The sequence below is a fragment of the Callospermophilus lateralis genome, chromosome 1, assembly GCF_048772815.1.
Source record: "Callospermophilus lateralis isolate mCalLat2 chromosome 1, mCalLat2.hap1, whole genome shotgun sequence".
Classification (NCBI taxonomy): domain Eukaryota; kingdom Metazoa; phylum Chordata; class Mammalia; order Rodentia; family Sciuridae; genus Callospermophilus; species Callospermophilus lateralis.
The window spans coordinates 121910095-121930294 of NC_135305.1; the positions used below are offsets into that span (position 1 = coordinate 121910095).

The 20200-nt window shown below is 39.6% G+C and overlaps 2 protein-coding genes and 1 non-coding gene across 13 annotated transcripts in view; 1 reads left to right on the top strand and 2 right to left on the bottom strand.

The window, feature by feature from the left end:
• Sfi1 (SFI1 centrin binding protein) overlaps positions 1–20200 on the top strand; it is a 70038-nt gene that overhangs the window by 31002 nt on the left and 18836 nt on the right. For all 3 annotated transcript variants that reach the window (XM_076838050.1, XM_076838060.1, XM_076838069.1), the window contains exons 9-15: positions 4138–4294; positions 5685–5846; positions 7890–7960; positions 8914–9006; positions 10221–10318; positions 12083–12149; positions 17012–17142. In XM_076838050.1, coding sequence (XP_076694165.1) covers positions 4138–4294; positions 5685–5846; positions 7890–7960; positions 8914–9006; positions 10221–10318; positions 12083–12149; positions 17012–17142 — 779 coding nt within the window. The remainder of the gene's footprint in view (positions 1–4137; positions 4295–5684; positions 5847–7889; positions 7961–8913; positions 9007–10220; positions 10319–12082; positions 12150–17011; positions 17143–20200) is intronic.
• Pisd (phosphatidylserine decarboxylase) overlaps positions 1–20200 on the bottom strand; it is a 116663-nt gene that overhangs the window by 27963 nt on the left and 68500 nt on the right. The window lies entirely within an intron of this gene.
• Positions 16450–16568, bottom strand: LOC143384280 (small nucleolar RNA SNORA26). Its single transcript, XR_013089285.1, has one exon. It is a non-coding gene; the product is annotated as a small nucleolar RNA SNORA26 (small nucleolar RNA).

Sequence of the window (20200 nt, forward strand, 5' to 3'; positions counted from 1 at the left end):
AAACATATGGAGTTTGTGGCAGAAAATAATCATGGTACATAGTTTGCCTGTTTATTCCTATTGGAATGGATTCTGAGGAAGCAAAAAAGACTGCTAAACAATCTGAAAATGTGTTCAGTGGTCTTATTGTTATTAGCAGGCTTGGAATTGTTATGTTGAAACTATTATAGCCACATCAGGAGATGAAGCAAATAACTATGACACTGTCATTAGGACTCAGAATTTTTAGTGCAAAAGAAAAGATACAGGGATAAAATAAATTAAATAAAAAGCCCTGTGATCTGTAATTGGGAAATATAAATATCAGTTTGGACCCATGGTTTTATTTTTTAAAATATTTTTTTAGATGTTGATGGACCTTTATTTTATTCATTTATTTATATGCAGTGTTGAGAATGAAACCCAGTGCGTCCTCACACATGCTAGGCAAGCACTCTTCCTTGGAGCCACAACCCCAGCCCCCCATGGTTTTATTTTATCTTTAAATAGTATTTGTAAATGTTTTTACTGAAAAGACTTAGAAACAGTGGCAAGAGTGTAGCATTTAGTATCTTCAGTGCCCAAGTTGTGGCCTCTATTTCCTGCTAAAAGGCACAAGGGCTATTTGAGAAATAGATGATTCTAAGTCTCAGGCAGGAAATAGAAAAAATAAAACTTGGATATAGTATGTTATCAGCTAGGCGTGGTGGCTCACGCCTATAATATAGCAACTCCAGAGGCTAAGGCAGGAGGATCGCGAGTTCAAAGCCAGCCTCAGCAAAAGTGAGGTGCTAAGCAACTCAGTGAGACTCTGTCTCTAAATAAAATACAAAATAGGGCTGGGGATGTAGCTCAGTGGTTGAGTGCCCTTGAGTTAATCCCTGGTACAAAAAAAAAAAAGAGGAAATTAACAAAAGCTTAAGTAAGGTTGTGTTGGAAGGATTCAGGAGCCAATGAGAGCCAATTTGAAGCCCATGAGTTTAAGAAAAATTGGGACATAAAAAAAAAATGCCTGCAATGTATTGAGAAATGTATCCTAAAATTCATGCATTCAAAATGATTTTTTAAAAAATTCATCATTATTTTGAGTCATTAGGGCATTAACTCAACTCTTTGAAAGTTAATGAAGGCAACAAAATTAACCCATTGTGTCCCATCATCCCAGTTGTGGAACAGCTATGAAAAGTGATATTGATGTGGTGGCCCATGCCTATAATCACAGCAGCTTGGGAGGCTAAGGCAGGAAGATCACAAGTTCAAAGCCAGCCTCAGCAACTTAGCAAGGTCCTAAGCAACTCAGTGAAACCCTGTCTCTAAATAAAATATTAAAAATGGGACTGAGAATGTGGCTCAAGTGGTAATGCGCTCGCCTGACATGCAAGGGGCGCTGGGTTGGATCCTCAGCACCACATAAAAATAAAGATGTTGTGTCCACCAAAAAACTAAAAAATAAATATTAAAAAAAATTCTCTCTTTCTCGCTCTCTTAAAAAAAAAATGGGGCTGGGGTTGTGGCTCAGTGATAAGAGCACTCACCTAGCATGTGCGAGGCGCCAGGTTTGATCCTCAGCACCACATAAAAATAAATAAATAAACTAAAAAAGGGCTGGGGGCTGGGGTTGTTGCTCAGTGGTAGGGTGCTTGCCTAGCACTTATGAGGCACTGGGTTTTAGCCTTAGCACCACATAAAAATAAAGGTATTTTGTCCATCTGCAACTAAAAAAATGTATTATTAAAAAGGGGGCTGGAAATGTGGCTCAGTGGTTAAGCGCCCTTGGGTTCAATCACTGGTCCCCCCCCCCCAGCTCCCAAAAAGGTAAAATTGAGCAAATATACCACTTATGGCAACTTTGAAATACTATTTGAATATTTATTATATTCGCTGAATTGAAAACATGGGATTTAAGCACATATTCCACCTTTCTTGTACAATCTATAGTAACCAAGAAACTAGATGGTTAGACAACTTCTTTATAAAATTTCATTTAATAAATGTAGCAGGCATATTAGAAATAGAAAACTCCTGTTTTGCCGCCACTCATGAGGATGCACATCTAGGTTGCAGGTGAAAGGATGCTGGGAAACATAATGGAAACCTCAGACCTTCTGAAGCCTGAAGAACCTCAGCATTGCTATAAGGTGACAGCTAGAAACATGTGCCTTATGATACAGTGTAATTGGGAGTACCCATCCACATTCATAAAGTGTTTTTCTGCCAGAATTGAACATGACTCCAAACAAGCCCAGCACAAATCTATCACTTTGTAGGAAATCTAGGGGTCAGAAGAACAAGTTAAAAGATATTTAAGGAGAGAGTAATTCAAATTCAATATATGGGGCATTTTATAGGATAAATGAATTGGTTTCTAATAGATAAGTGGCATAAAAGAGAAAAAGTTCATTGTTATAGGAGATTTAAGTGATGTGATAACCAGAGCAAAACAACAACATTTCTGTTGGCTGTTATGTTCATATAGAGGAATACACCAGGGAAGATAAAGTTAGTTAATTTTATCACCCCTTGGATTATACCTGCTGCTTGTTTGCTTGTTGGTTTTTATTATTCTGTTTCGTTTGTTTTTTTGGTGTTTTTGTTTGTTGAGATGGGGTCTTGTTATGTTGTCCAGGCTGGTCTAAGCTCCTGGGCTCAAGCAATCTTTCTATACATGCCACCATGCCTGACTTTTTTTTTTTTTTTTAATCCACAAATAGTAACTTTCTGGAAACAATGTTTGGTGGGGGAGTGGCTGAGGATCAAGAGAATAATTTATTAAATTATTGCTTTTACCACTGAATACTAAGTTACTGAGGGTCTCCCTGAGTTGCTGAGGTTGGCCTCAAACTTGCAGTATTCCTCAGCCTCCTGAGTCACTGGGATTACAGGTATATGCCACCATGTGCAGCCAGAATGCATTTCTGAAACATCCTTTTGATACTGGTCCAGTACAGACTGGGAACGGGTTCTTGGACCCCAGTGTTGAAGATTCAACACCCGAGAGACACTGAAGCAAGCATAGAGAGCAAGTTTTATTTAAGAAATGGGAAGGATAGAGACAGATATCTCTGAAGAGAAGGTCCCCAGAGCTGAGTATCTGTGGGAGGGGGTGCGACTTGCTTTCTTATAGACCCCAGAATCCCCCTCTTTAGTTGTTGTCTTCTCTTTCTTCCCTGTATACATGACTGGGAGCAGCAGCATGGAGGTTAATTGTTAGCAACTCAGAGTGCCAAGGAGCTCTATTGCAGAGGTTGACCAATCTCGAAGGTTCCGTTAACAACCCATTGTTCTCTGTTTGATAACTAGTTGTCACTCTCTTGACCCCCATCATTCATTACTTATACTGACTGCCTGACCTTTGTCCCTGCCTCAGTTTGCTGAGGAATGTGACTTATCCTGTCCACTTAGGCTAGGCAGGGCTGCAGGTGAATTGCTTTTTGGCAAAGAAAGCATATGGGGGTCAGCACAGTGGGCTCATTTTTATAAATTATTCTCTTAACTTTGTGTTTCCACCATTGTCATCTGTCTATCCCCTAAACACTTTCAGCCAGACATGGTGGTTCATGCATTTAATGCTAGTGATGCATGGGGCTGAGATAGGAGGATCACAAGTTTTGCTAGCCTCAGCAACTTAGCAAGGCCCTAAGCAGCTTAGTGAGACACTCTCCCCACTCCCACCCTCCAAAAAAGAGCTAGGGATGTGGCTCAGTTGTTAAGCACACCTGGCACCAAAAAATAAATAAATAAATAAATAAAAATAAGTAAATAAAGACCTTTCACCCCAAATTACCATAACTTATGATCCTGCTAAGGGATTGTCACTTCCTTGTTTCTAATTTTAGCCTTTCCAATGTGTTTCTATTTTGTGTTGTGTCCCCCACCCCAAATCATTTGTACTTCCCCACTGTCCCCAACACCCTCTCTCTTTCAGTACTGGGGATTGAACTCAGGGCATTGCACTTGCTAGGCAAGTGTTCTACCACTAAGCTGTATCTCCAGCCATTTTAATTTTTTATTGAGACAGGATTTTGCTAAGTTGCACAAGCTGGCCTGGAACCTGAGATTCTTTTGCCTATAGCCTCCCACATTGTTGAGGTTATAGGCATGCATCACCTTGCCCAGGTCAGTCTCTCCTTTGATTGTTTTCTTTTGTCTGGTTTTCAGACTTGGTCAAGGTGGCGGAAACAGCTTCTTCATTGCCAGAGGGAGAGTCAGAAGATGGTCTCTGCAGTGCGACACCATCAGTGCTGGCAAAAACGGACATCACTGAAGGCCTGGCTTGAATACCTGCTTATGCGCAGAGTGAAGAGACAGCAGAACAGTAAGTAGGGAGCCCCAGGCTCTCAAAATAGAGGGTCTGGTCACCAATTAGTTTCAGAAGTAATAACACATCGAAATGTGATCACTCTACTTCCTGCTGCCATTGATTCTTTATGAAAAAGAAATATAACTATGTTCTACAAATTTGGTGAAAGAAGATCAAGGACAAAAATACATCATTCTCAATTCACATTTATTTCCTTTTGACCTTCTGTGCATATACTTTATTTATATGTGGTTTTAATTATTGTGATTAATACATGTATTTTATTTCAAATAGTGTTATTAATATTGGGATTAATATGATGTACCTACAATTTTGTATTGTGCTTTTTTTTTGACATGGTTCCATGTCTTTATTCATCATGAATGTTATTTTTTTAAATTATAGATGACTTACCTTAATTTGCTTAGTCATTCATTCTGTTGATAGATTCTTGGATTATTTTTGTATGTCCTCAGTTGTACACATGTGTGTGAGTTATGATGTTGAGTTTTTTGGATATTATTTTTATGGTTTATTTCACCAATTAATTTTAGAAGTAATAACATATAGAAATGTGATCACTAGTACACGTTTTGTACTTACTCATTGAGTTTACATAGAAGTAAGTCAAGCACTGTGCTGGACACTGGGTTAGGCTCTCCTGCTTTCACCCAAGCCTCCCTGCAAAAATGTAGGCTGCCAGCCCTGTCTCTGGGAAGGTTTTACCATGTCCTTTGAAAATAATGATAGATGAGCACTGGAATAGTTAGTGCTGGAAGGTGAAGTGTGTTTAGCATGATGAGCTACAGACTAATGCTAAGTTGCTGAGGTTAGCTTTGAACTTGCCATCTTCCTGCTTCCAACTATGACACTTGAATATCAGGACAGATTGCTTTCCAGTTCCTGGGCTTCAGCTTATTAGGCCATTGCGTGATTAGTGTAAAAGGAGTTTGACTAGGATCAGCCTGGCTGAAAACTTTTCCCAACATGGTGACCAAAGTTATGTGTCATTGACTAGGTCCCTGATTTCTATCCTGGAGGAATCTGTGTAGTGGCAAAAGTAAAACAAAGTCCTCTTTAAAAGAAACATTCCTATACATCAGTAGCTAATGAGAAGCCTCAGTGCTTGAGTAGAATTTATTGATTCTTCTTCCCTAAAATCAGAGACCTTTTTCTTGGAGAGAGCAGAGATAGTTCAGAGATTCCTAGTGATTAACGAGCTTTTTTATTTTTGGTGCTGAACCACTGAACTATACCTCCAGCCTAAAAAAACTTAAAGGATTCTTTTTGGAGCAGCCTTAAATCCTTGCTTTCTGCTAGTAGCAGGTTTCAGTTCATCTTACAGATACTTTCAGCTCATATCACATCTGGGAAGAGCAGCACCTATGTTATTTCTCTGTTGCAGAAATGGCAGAGCAATTCTACCATGTCACTGTACTCCAGATATACTTCTGTGACTGGCAGCGGGCCTGGGAGCAGAGGCAGAACTTGTATGCCCACCAGGCCCTGGTGGAGGAACTGGCCAAGAGGATGGCCCTGAGAAGGGCCTTCACACACTGGAAACACTGTATCCTTTTCAGCCACTCAGGCCTGCCTGCCACCTCCTCCAGACCAGCCTGAGCTCAGCACCATGTGTATACATGTAAGGTGAAAGTATCTACCAAACAATTTAAGCCAGTTTTATCTCTGTTGACCTTTTAAAACTTAAAACTGAGACTATACATTCAAACAATTACTTATATTTATAGTTTAATGAAAAAGAATAAAATGAATATATGTGTATTCATCACCTGACTTAAAAATAGAACATTGTTAGCAGTCCTGTTTGCTTCCCTTTTTATAGCCACCCCCCCCCCCAGGTAATCCTATTGTCCTATTATTTTTTTCTGTTATTATTTCACTGCTTTTTTTCTTTAGGTGATGATGATGGTGGTTGCTGGGAATTGAACCCACAGGCACTTAACCACTGAGCTATGTTCCCAACTCTTTAAACCCTTTTTATTTCTTATTTTGAAACGGGGTCCCATTAAGTTGCTTAGGGACTTGGTAAGTTGCTGAGGTTGGCTTTGAGCTTGCCATCTTCCTGCCTCAGCCTCCTGAGTTGCTGGGATTACAAGTATGTGCCATCACACCTTGCTCATTGCTTTTTTCTAGCCATTAGATGGTAGAAATAGCCATAGCTGTGTATTTCTTGATGACACCATTTTTATGAGCATAGTTTCCATGTATTTAGCTTTTGCTTTGTGGAGCATTATGCATTATCTTCTCAATCCTTTTAGCAATCCTATGGTGTAGGTATCACCATCTCCATTTATAGGTTAAGAAACATATTCAGGGAGGCTAAGTGATTTTCATAGTATGGTAAGTCTTTGGCAGAACCTAGATTTTCAGTCCTGTGCACATGTTCTTAATCACTATCCCCACCATAGTATGTGCCCAATATGAGAATTTTTAATACTTTGGATGTTCATCCACACATTTGTTTGTTCATCAAAGTCTAGCTTTGTTTTAAACTTGTGCATAAGTGCTTGGATATGGGAAAACTCTAAGACTTACAGTAGTTCATTGTTTATTAGGGAAAATAGACATAAAAATGGGTCTGGACAATATGGTAAGATAAGAGCTGTCAAAGATTTGTATCAGTTCTTGGTCTTCTAGCAGAATAGTTGAGAAAAGGGCATTTCAGGTGGAAGGAAATGGCATTTACATGGCTTACAGGTGAGGAAGAGCATTCAAGAATCTGTAGTGAGTTGTGAGCGGGACTGTGCTGAGGAACCAGGCTGTAGACCTCTGGTGTGCAGTGCCCAAGAAATTGTGTTTTTTCCAATGGCCATGAGTAGCCTATGAAGGTTTTCATGAAGACAAGTGATAGTTAGATTGGGCTTTAGGAAGGACAGTTCTGGATTGGAGGGGAAATGCTAGCTAGCCCAAGGAAATCAGTGTTGTGAAGAGTCACATTTAACCAGTTATATGAGGGACAAATCACGTGAACTGCTGGGGCAGAATGGCAGGGAATGGAGAGGAGAGACCTAGGAGGAGAGCAGATAGGTGCAGCAGCTGAGTAGATTGGGGGAGTGGGAGGAGAAAAGCTTTGAAAATAGCTCCAAGGTTTTTAGCTCAAACATCTAACTGGATCTTTACACCAAAACAGAATACAGAGAAGGAGGGGACTGGGGTTGTGGCTTAGTGATAGAGTGCTCGCCTAGCATGCATGGGGCACTGGATTTGATCCTCAGCAACACATAAAAATAAAATAGATTCTGCCCACCTAAAACTAAAAAAAAAAAAAAAAAAAAAAAAAGAATTCAGAGAAGGAGCAGGTTCTGCTTCTGCTATGGTGATTTTGAAATGTTTACCAAAATCAGTGGTAATTTATCTCTGGTACCTTTTGCCTCTTATCAAGTGGACATCCAAGGGGGAAGGTAGCAAGGCCAGCTGTTTGATAAAGAACTCATATGATTCCCCTTTTCTACTGTTTTCTTGGGTCATCAGAAGACAGAGGTGGATATTATCCCACCTGGTAGGCTTATTACCCCTGCAGCCATGACCTTTTAGGTGGACGCGCAGGGTATGAACCTTATTAAGACTAGAGGCCTTAACTTCTTGGCAGACGTGCTGCTGTGTGCAGAAGAAGCTGCTCAGTGGGAAGCAGCAGAAGGGTACCACCGGCGCAGCCTGCTGGTAAGAGCAAAGCAGCCTGGTATGGTTCTGCTCTGAAGTCTCCACCCAGGGACCCTAACTAACTTTGGCTTACCGAGTGCAACCAGTTCCCCACTAGCTTAGCTTTAGTCATGAAACCGTTTTTTTTCATTGTGGGTATCCCTGTTTGCATTTTGGATCAAGAAGGTAATGGTATAGGGTCAGAGGGATTCAGTGGTCTAGTCCTGGGGTTTTTTATATGATCTGATCTTTCTTTAGTGGCAGAAGACTAACCTGTAACAGATGCAATGCTCAGCTTGAAGCAAGATCTGGGTAGTGAGTTTCTGTGGTACCCAGTTCCTCTCTCCCACCCTTACCACATGAAGTGGTCTTCAAAGACTTTAAGAAGCCCTTCAGTTTCCATAGAACACATAATTAAAACCCTTAATTTCTCTTCTGTCACAGAAAACAAAATCCCAAGGTGTAGGGCAGTGATGTGACCAAGAACTGGATATCCTGCCTTTACCCCAAGCCCCCTTCTCTCCAAGGATTCCTTCTACCCGATTCTAGCAAAATTATATTTATAATTATATAAATGTACGAACTGACTCTTATGTGGCATAAAAACAAACAAAAAACTACCATAGGCAAAAAAAAAAAAAAAAAATCTCTTTTTTCCTTTGAGAGAGAAAAGCTGATATTTGATCTTTATCTCTGAAATTCTCATGTGGGTCTTGGGGATCCTCCTGGTCGGAGATGAGGCAGTAGGCAGTGGGCTAACCAATACTACTGAGTTCCTGCAGTGCAGGCTGGCTTGTATTAGGCTGTCTGTTGAATTTCAAAGCAAGGAAACTCTCAGGGAAATGGAGCAATCCTGAGTAGCACTTGCAGAGCTTTTTGCACCCTGATTCTGGGACTGGCTTCCTTTGTCTATGCTTATTTCTAAGACTTTACTGATTCTGTGTAATCACTTGTGTCCTTTCTTTTTTGCATAGTATTTTTGCTTTAGAGCCTTAAAAGACAATGTGACCTGTGCCCACCTCCAGCGAATAAGAAGGAATCTTGCTTACCGGCAGCATGACATCATGGTGAGGGTTATCTTCTATATCAAGGGAACCCTTCTGATAATTAATTTATTCTCCCCCCACCCCGTACCCCTTTAACATATGTGCCAAGAAATTTGTCCAGATTTTAGACTCCAAAAGTCTTTTTCCCCCCAGTGCTGGGATTAAGCCTAGGGCCTTGTGCATGGTAGGCAAGTGCTTTATCACTGAGCTACATCCCCAGCCCTTAGACTTCAAATCTTAATGTCTGTATCATTCAGTATCTGCATTAACTTTTGTGACTGGCTTATTTCACTTAGCATAATGTATACTTTTTCTTAAAAATGACTGACTTTTTAAAAATATTGTCCAGTTATTTTGTAAAGCATTCCTTATTCTCATTTTAACTGATCATTTCCCTAGCCCTCTTATTTTGGTGGTGGTGGTGTCATGGTGCTGGGGATTAAACCTAGGCCTTGTGCATGCGAGGCAAGCACTGTATCAACTGAGGTATATCCCCAATCCCTAGCCCTTTATATTTTTTAATTTGAGACAGACCTTCATTAAATTGCTGAGGCTGGCCTTGAATTTAGGATTCTCCTGCCTCAGCCTCCTGAGTTGCTGGGATTACAGGCATGTGCCATGGTACCTGGCTGTTGACTGCTTCCTTTTGAAGTCATTTTATTCTAACAACTTTCTATAAACTAAAAATTGGGCCTAAGGGCTTGAATAATTGGAAATTAAAACATTTTTGCAACACTACTTATAGGTAGTAATATGTGATAAATTAGTTTTAATTTCTTTTTTTAAATATTTATTTATTTTTAGTTTTAGGTGGACACAATATCTTTATTTTTTTATGTGGTGCTGAGGATCGAACCCAGTGCCTCACACATGCCAGGCGAGCACGCTACCATTTGAGCCACATCCCCTGCCCCAAGTTAGTTTTAATTTCTAAAGTGACTTTAAAATGGTTTCACCTTCCATGAAGCCATGACTAGGAATAACTTCTTCGTCCAAATTTCCACAGACTGAAAGAACCACCCCTTTGACTTTTACATTGGTCAAGGACAGCTCCATAGCTCAACCATAATTATTTTGAAAGCTCATGTGTGTTTGCTGTTCCACATTTAGGTAATACCTGTTTGTGGGGAACTCAGGGGTTTATTGTAGTAAGGATTCACTCACTAATAGATAAAGAGTGATCATTTTTACTTTTCACTGTAGTAAACTTTCATTTTTCCCCTGTTTTACCTTAGCTGCTACGCAGATTCTGGAACCTCTGGCAGTCTCAGATTGAGCAAAAGGAGGAAAAAGAGCAGCATTCCTTACTGCTTGCAGCCTGGGGTCACTACAGGTAGGACTCTGGTTTCAACTTCCGCCTCTCACAGACATCTTATGATTCTTAACAGTTTTCCAGGAGTGATCACTCACCCTGTTGTAAGTTAGTGCTATAGACAGACCTTTTAAGGGCAAAGGCCATGTTGTAAACCAGTGATTCCTGAATTTTCATGTTGCTTTTGGCTGATCACGTGAGAAGTAGAATAGAGATATTTTGTACTGGGCCTTGGCCCTCATAGTTTGAGGTATGTGCCTGGTTGCTTACTGCCTTAGTCTTTCAGGCATTATGATGTGCACATCTTGGAATTTATGTACTGGTAGTGTTAAAGAGTCAGGCCAGTAGCTGTTTGTGGCTCAGTCTTGAAGGTACAGGGAGTCCTCAGTATTCTAGACCTAGTCATTCAGTTAAATAAATATAAAAATAAATAAAAGTACCATATCTGTGAGGAAAATTCAGAATGTGTAGAAGAAAGTATAGAAACATACCTGTAATCCCAGCAGTTTGGGAGGCTGAGGCAGGAGGAACACAAGTTCAAAGCCAGCCTTAGCAACTTATTGAGGCACTTAGCAACTCAGCAAGACCCTGTCTCTAAATAAAATATTTAAAAAAAAAAAAAAAAAGGACTCGGGTTATGGCTCAGTGGTAGAGCACTTGCCTAGCATGTGTGAGGCACCAGGTTTGATTTTTAGCACAACATATAAAAACAAATAAATAAATGAAATAAAGATCCATCAATAACTGTTAAAAAAAAAAAAAAAAGGTGGGGGGGCTGGAAATTTGGATTGGTGGTTAAATGCCCCTGGGTTCAATCCCTAGTACCAAAAAAAATGTTGCTTGTTCCCCTTCCTGTAGTAACTCTTAATTCTTAATTCCTCAGGGGTAGCCATTATTAACTTTCTTACTGTCAGAAATGTTTGCTATGTTCAATATCTTTTTCTTCCCTTTCTCTCCCTCCCTTCCTCATAATAATTTGCATAGTTATAGGTCCAGTTCTGGAGCATTTTAAATTATTTATTTATGTCCTTATACATGCTGAGCAGACACTGCGCCATTGAACTATATTCCCAGGTGTTTTAGTCAGCTTTTTTGCTGCTGTGACTAAAAGATCTGACCAGAACAACTGTAAAGGAAGAAAAGTTTGAGGGCCCATGGTTTCAGAGGTGTTAGTCCATAGAAGGCCAGCTGCATTCCTCGGGGCTCGAGGTGAAGCTGAACATCATGGCGGGAGAGTGTAGCAGAGGGAAGCAGCTCACATCATGGTGATCAGGAAGCATAGTGAGACTCTACTCTCCAGATACAAAATATGTAGCCCATAACCCTACCCCCAGTGAACCACTTCCTCCAGCCACACCCTACTTGCCTCTAATTACCACTCAATCAACTCCACCAGGGATTAATTAACTGATTAAGTTAAGACTCTTAGGACCTGAGGCAGGAGGATCATTAGTTCAAATAAGATTGAAGAAGGTTCTCCTCAAAACCTTCTTGTATTGTCTCACACATGAGCTTTTGGGGGACACCACATCTAAAGTATAACACTAGGCTTGGAGCATTTTTAAGCAAGAATCCAAATCAGAGTTGACAGGTTTCATGTTAGGTGTCTGGTTCTTATGTCCTTCTCTTCTGGAATGAAACTAGTAAATTTGTAGTGTGCGTTTATACCTCCCGAGAACTAACTGTACCTGAATTCACCTGACTTAAAAATAAAACAGAATTTTCAAAACCTGAAATCCGAAAGTATGAATTGATAGTACCTTGGTATTCTGTGTTTGATTTCAGGGTAACATTGCTGCGCAAGTATATAAAATTATGGTTACAGTATATGCAGAAGAAAAGATACAAGCAGGTAAGGAGTACTTTAATAGCAAATAGCTCTACTCTTACATTCTTGGGTTTGGAAAATGCTTACACCTTGAAATCTTGTTATGATTTGGAGGAGAAAGTGATGTAAAAAGCTCAAAGGTATTTCCTTCAGTTTCCACCATTGTTTTGTTTTATTTTTTATTTTTTTGGTACTGGGAATTGAACTCGGGGGCACTCAACCACAGAGCCACATCCCCAGCCCTATTTGGTATTTTATTTGGAGACAAGGTCTCACTGAGTTGCTTAGTGCCTTGCTGTTGCTGAGGCTGCCTTTGAACTCATGATCCTCCTGCCTCAGCCTCCCGAGCCTCCTGCACAAGTGTGCACCACCGCGCCCGGCTCCATAACTCCATTCCTTCATCTACTACAAAAATGCAGGTTTTTCTTAAAAATCAGTGAGCTCTTGTGAGCCATTTACATCTTTACCAATTCCATTCCTAATACTAAAAAAAAAAAAAAAAAAGCAACTTTTTTTTTTTTTTTTTGGCAGTACTGGGTACTGAAGATTGAATACAGGGGTGTTTTCCCACTAAGCTATATCCACAGACCTTTTTAGTTTTTATTTTGAGACAGGGTCTTGCTAAGTTCCTGAGGCTGTCCTTGATCTTGAGATCCTCCTGCCTCAGCCTTCCGAGTTGCTAGGATTATAGGCATGTACCACCATACCTGGCAGGAAATACTTTTTTTAGGAAAAAAAAAGTGCCCCGGACACTGCAAAGTACTGAAGATACAATTATGATACAAAGGAGGCAGAATTCTTGTTCTCACAGGCTTACAAATTAGTGCCAATGTGGCACGTGAGTGTGATCTCAGTGCTGGGTCTAATGATTAGGAGTAGCTGTTTGGAATACTGAATCTCATGAGAAGGATTTCAAGTCTACATTCAGACTCGGGGATGTTTGTTTAGTTAATAATATCGCATGAAAAGGGCCCTTCTTAGGCAGGCACAACCTGGCACTTGTCTGTAATCCCACCAATGTTTGGAGGCTGAGGTAGGAAGATTGCAAATTCAAGGTCAGCCTCAGCAACATAGTGAGACCCTAAAAAATATAGTGAGACCTTGTCTCAGAAGTAAAAAATACATAAAGGGCTGGATGTGGCTCAATGGTTAAGTGCCCCTGGGTTTAAATGCTTCTTACCCCCTCCTCAAAAAGACCCCTTTGGCTGACCTTGGCAGTGAATCAGAGGAAGACACAAACCAAACTCTTCACAGTTATTTTTGTATTGCCCTCCCCACCCCCATCTCCATCTGCTGCTAGTCTCACATGTGAATCTCAAGTTTTTGGCTGGGTCCCCATGGTTTTGGGATAGAATACAGTTTTTAGCAAGGCATACAAGCTTTTCTGGGAGCTGGTCCCTCTCTATTTCTGTCTCTCCTTTGCATTACCAGTCTTCCTTCACAGCTGCACTCTGGCCAGTTGAGTTGCCATTCATTCCCGAATGACCTGTGCACATGCTTGCCTCTCAATATACCTGTAGTTCTCTGTGCCTCACTATCCTTCTAGGTCAGGTGTTTCCCTCTCTTCCACACTCCCAACCCCACCAACTTGTGTAGTTTATCATTGCACAGTTGTTTCTGGCCCCTCTCTCCTGTTAGCTCCTTGGGGGTATAGTATGTCTCTCATCTTGACCACAGTGCTCTGCATAGAATATGTGCTAATGTGTGGATAAATGAATGCACAAATAATGCATGAAGTGCCATTGATCGTGTAAGAGTTTTTCCCAAGTATCTTTTTTTCTGGGAGTTTGGATGGTACTAATCCAGGACATAGATTGTTTTGTTTTGTGTTACCTTGCCTTCCATACATAGAAAATGCTTAGAGTTACTGCACTCTTTGATATCTCTTTGGATTATGTGGCTGTTTCTGAAAGACATTGCCATTTATTCTCTTAAGTGTATTTAATGCAAGGTCAACAGAATGTCTCTAGGCCTTTTAGAAAATGACTTGAGTGCCAGGGTGGAAAGATTGGGTTTATTCCAGGTAGAAATCAAATGGTCTCTTTATTTCCTTTCCAGAATAGGATCTTTCCTTGACCTTGGGGCCAAGCACAGGTAGAAAGTCAAGGGTCAGCATTCTTTCCTCTCTTACTGTTCTAACTTGCCCTGCTTTTGAAGGCAGAGTTTGAAGACAGATCCAAAAAGTAGTAAGAGCACTGTTTGATTGCCTTTAAAAACCTTTAGCTAACAATCTGAATGGCACAGTTTATATATCCCACAAGCACATTTGTTCTATTTTAGGAAAAGATAAAAATATTATTTATTGTGTTTTTTTTTCTTTTTAGAAAGTAGTACATACAGAATGGCAAAATGTTTGTTAATTGTTGAAGTTGGAAGACAGGTTCCTGGGAATTCATTAAACTTTTGGTTCTACTTTTGTTTATGTTTCAAAATACCATAATAAAAAGTAAAAATAAAAGCAATATATCAACACAATAGAAAGTTTTAAAAGTGCACAAAGACAAAGAGGAAAAATAAAGAACTCATAAGCTTACCTGTTATAATGACATTTGGTGAATAAATCTGATCTTTCCTCTGTGTGGGTAGGAGTATATGTACCCATGTATTCACACACACACACACACACACACACACACACACACACGCATATGCACACACAAAAAAAGTTCCCCCAAACTCTGTGGCATATAGCAAGCACCATTTTGTTATGCTTAAGGATTCTGATGCTCATAAATTGAAAAAAGACATAATAAGAATGGCTGGTTACTGCTCCATGATTACTGGAACCTCAACTGGAAAGATTCAAATGGCAAGAATTAAGAGTCATATACAAGTTTCTTCACATGCCTCTGGTTCATGGATTGAAATGACTCAAACACTAGGCTCAACTGGGAGTGTTAACCAGAGAGTGTCTGTTTATGGCCATGGTGCAAGACCACACATGAACTTCCTCACAGCATGGTGGTCTCAGGATTATCAGATATCAGGGCTTCAAAATTAAGTGTTCCAGTAAACAAGACAGAAGATGTGTGCCCCTTCATGTAGCCCAGGAGTTAGCTGGTATTACTTTCACTGTGCTCTTGTGGTTAAAGTGGAAAAAGCAGTCAATATCCCACCCAGAATCAAGGAGAGGGAACATAGGCCAATTCTCTCAATGAAGGAGGATCAAAGAATTTGAAGCCATATTTTAATGGCCTCCTCTACATTCATATGTCTTTCTCCCCCAAAATTTTGGATCTTGGATACATACAGATTCTTAAGTCAGTGTCTATTTTGCCACTGATATATCAGTGAAATGATAGCCTTTCCTAATTACATGAAATGTTAAAGAATCTGTATGAGCGGGATATGGTGGTATACACCTATAGTCAAAGTGGCTAGGGAGGCTGAGGCAGAAGGTTTGCGAGTTCAAAGCCAGCTTCAACAACTTAATGAGCAACTCAATGAGACCTCACCTCTAAATAAAATATAAAAAGTGCCTCAGTGGTTAAGTGCCACTGGGTTCAATTCCCCCCCCGCAAAAAAAAGAATCTGTATGACAAATATATAATACAGAAAAGTTAAGACATACTATAGGGTTAGAAAGAAGTATGTATATTTATTTATTTATTTATTTTAATTTGATCAGTTCTTTTTTTTTTTATTGATCAAAACATTACAGAGCTCATGATATATCATCTTTCATACATTTGACTCGATTGGGTTATGAACTCCCATTTTTACCCCAAATACAAATTGCAGAATCACATCGGTTATACACTCACATTTTTACATAATGGCATATTAGTGACTGTTGTGTTCTGCTACCATTCCTATCCCCTACTATCCCCCCTCCCCTCCCCTCCCCTCCCATCTTCCCTCTCTACCTCCTCTGCTGTTGTTTAATTCTCTCGAGTATGTATATTTAAAACAAATATGGCAAAGGGCTTTTGTTGGTTGGTTGATTTTTTGTTTGTTTTTTTAATATTTATTTTTTAGTTTTAGGTGGATACAGTATCTTTATTTTACATTCATGTGGTTCTGAGGATCGAACCCAGTGCCTCATGCATGCTAGGCCAGCACTCTACCACTGAGCCACAACCCCAGCCTGGTTGGTTGTTTTTTAAGGTATTAAACCCAGAGGCACTTTACTGAGCTATATCCTCAGCCCTTTTTTAATTTTTTTTTTTTAATTTTGAGGCATGGTTTCACTAAGTTGCTTAGGGCCTCACTTTGCTGAGGCTGGCCTCAAACTTGAAATCATCCTGCCTCAGCTTCCAGAGTTACTGGGATTATAGGCCTGCAACATTATGCTTGGCCTAATGACATCTTTTTTCTTTCTTTTAGCTGTAACTGCAGGCAGTATTCAAAGAGTTTTGTAGTCTCTTCTCTGTGTTTTATAAAGGTTTCCTTTACCCTTCAGTATTAGCCTCTTATAGCACTGCATCAACCTTAAAAGGGCACCTAATGACATTTTTTAAGGCTCAAAAAAATCCATACACATTTTTTTTTCCATACACATTTGGGTTAAATGCTGACAGACAATAAAACAGGTAATGGGTGTGAAAATCTCTTAAACATTAGGGGAAATATATACATGAATTTGCACATATGTGTGTATGTATATATGCATATTGATCTAAATATATATGTGTATACATGTATATGTATTTGTGTTTATATATATGAAGAGATGCTCAGGCCATGTGTCATTAAAGAAGTGAATAGATTTCAGCTGTCATATTTTACTTTTCTACCTAGCTTATTGGCAGATATCAAACATGATTTTTAACTTTTTCTCAATTTTATGGTATAGGAAGGAATCTTTCAAGAATATGACATAGAAGGTCATTTGTTGTTGGGGTGGAGAGAAAGCAAAGCAAAAGACATTTATTATTTTATGTTAGCTCCTGCAGGCCAGAGCAGACAGTCATTTCCAACAGAGAATCCTGCCTACTGTCTTCCACACATGGAGTAGACTCTGGAGACGGCACCAGCAGGAATGTATCCTCAACACAAGAGCAGCACGTTTTTACAGGTATACCCTACAACTCTTCTCTGCATCAGGTTGGGCACTCACATCTAACTATGTTGACCACACAGCCCATTTGCTTTGCTTCTAAGCCTCCCAACCCCCAAACCACTGGTTTTTCCTGAATTTTCAGTAATGTGAGATTATTGATTTTATGTAGCAGGAATAGACAGCCAGTATCTTCACTGAGAAAATTTTTGCAAGTGCTTTAAAAAATAGCCTGTGTTTTATGTTCCTATCCTCCTTTCATGCTGCTGAGAGTTTGATTAAAGTCTCCCATTAGCTTTCTGGATCAGAGTGTGGTAGGACCTTGCATTGCTTAGCAGGCATTCTTGAGTATAATTTCCCTGAAATATTTAGTTCCTGTTCTGCAAGCTGGCTTTTTGAAGTCTGACATTATAGTCATCAACAAAATTGGAATGGCCAAGGAGCAGAGCTACATCTTTTTAGCACTACAGGGACAAAGTTACCTGTAGCAGGTCCTCACTGCATGTTGGTGGAATATAATGAAGAAATTATTAATTGCTAACTGTGTGTCAGCCACTGTTTGGGCATTATATGATGGAAGAAAGAAATATATATATATATATATATAAGCTCATTCCACTTATGATATCTTATTTTCATTAATTCCCTTCTCATAGTAGCCCTGAAAGAACAGGTTCAGAATGATAAATGACACAATCAGAGATAAGGTTTCAAATCCACATGTATTCCAAAGTCCAGGTAATTTCCACTTGATCAAGAGAAAGGTCTTTCTGATAACTTTGTAGGAGCTTTAAATTCTTATAAGATGATAAGGCTGATACCTAAGTAACAATTGAAAAATAAGAGAATAGATCAGTCCAAATTATGTCAGACCACAAATCCTAGAGCTCAGAATTGGTGCTAAGGTGACTGGGGAACATGAAAGTACTTCTGGAAGGCTTCCTGTGAATCAGGAGGGTGAAGATCAATGACTGGAGTCACAAAATGAGAAAGGCCAAACTGTGGATTAGACTGGTCCTATAGACACATGATGGACAGATATTTGGGCAGGTGACAGTTTTGGAGATTACCCTGAGTACAGTGTACATCATCTTAGAATGGAAAGGTGACAGGGTATACGCTCAATGGGAAAGTTGGGTGGTGATCTTGAGTTTGGTGGATTCCAGGTGCTAGTTTGAAAGGATCGCCCAGAACTATGGGGCTCCTGAGTACAAAGGCCAAAGGAATGTTTTTAGGGAGTGGCCATGGGAATAAAAACTGAAAGAGGACAAGTCTTGTCTCTACCCTTATCTTGTAGATAGAGTGGATTCACCTTTACCTAGTTCCTATATTGGTACCAGAATGGTATAAGATCCATTTGAGAAATGGCGTTAGTATTAGTAATTTGTTATACTTGGTTCTCTTGTTTTTTTGTATTTTACATGCTATGGGGACCAAATTTTTTAGGGTACTTTCCAAATGGTCGAGAGGAACCTTTAAAAGGAATTTTGCTGGGGAGCAGGCTTGGGTGATGTTAGAGCTATTACTGGAGACCAAGGCTGGAGAGTGAATTGGAGGCAGGGATTAGCCAGGAGACTTGAAGGACAGTTAAGGCCTGATCTAGGTTTTGTACAGTTCTTGATGGTTGGACTTTTTAGAAAACTTAAGTTTTCAGGTACTTACCTTCCTGGTTTGTGAGGGAGCTGAGGATTTGGGAGTCTGACTAGCAAGTAGTCAATCAGGCCTGAGTTCAGACCTTTGCTCTGCCACCTGTGACCCTCGGCAGTCATTCATACTCGAGTTTCAGTGTCCTCAAATAAAAAGTGGAAATGGTTTGATACTGGTCCCTGTCTCATAGTTTGTCATGAAAACTAAATGGGATAATATATGTAAAATACAAGCAGAGTGATCAGCACAAAATAGAAACAATCCCTCTAGCCCTCATAATTAGTTTGACCTATAACTGCCAGGGTAGATAAATGTTTATAGCATTGGTTTGGAGTTTAGCAAATAAGTGTCAAAAAAATATTTATCTTTTGTTCGGTATGTCTTAGGAATACAGATAGAATTTAGAATCTCATGAATTATAACTAAAATTATGATCTGTTAGTCTTTCAGGAAAGTATACTGAGAGTGAGACAAAACTAGCTTACCTTTTATAAAAATTGATACAAAATTTATATACAGTGAAAGGCACAGATTTCAAGTGGTTTGATGCATTTTCACAAATTATGGATAATCAGCATTCCATCAAGATATTTTTACAGGTTTTTTTTTGCTACTGAATTGCCACATAAATTTTCATCTATTTCTGAACTTTCTTTTCTGTTGTACTTATCTGTTTGTTTATCCTTATGTCATTATCATACTCTCTTGACTACTGTATCTTCATATTTTTTGAAACCAGATGGCAAGTCCTTCAATTTTATTCTTGAAATTTCAAGGCTGTTTTGTGTATTCTCCCTCTGTGCCAGTTTCTATAAATAATCCTTTTGGGATTTTGTTTGGGGTTTTACTGAATCTGATACATTTCTCCTTGGCGGGGGGGTGCTGGGGAGTACCAGGGATTGAATTCAAGAGCACTCAACTACTGAACCATATCCCCAACCCTATTTTGTATTTTATTTAAAGACAGGTTCTCACTGAGTTGTTTGGGGTCTTGCTAAATTACTGAGGCTGACCTTGAACCTCCAGTTCTCCTGCCTCAGCCACTGCATCTGGCTACATTTCTCCTTTGACATAAGTTTTTCTTAATTATTCCCAATAGTTTGTTGTTGTTGTTGTTATTGTTCTACTTAGTTGTACATGACAGCAGAATGCATCTGAATTCATCATACATAAATGGAATGCAACATTTCAATTCTCTGTACACAATGTAGAGACACACCATTCGTGCAATCATACATGTACCTAGGGTAATGATGTCCATCTCATTCCACCATATTTCCTACCCCCATAACCTTCCCCACACTCCCCTTTGCCCAATCCAAAGTTCCTCCATTCTTCCCATGCCCCTCCCCCCATCATAGATCAGCATCCACTAATCAGAGAAAACATTAGGCCTTCAGTTTTTTTGGATTGGCTTACTTCGCTTAGC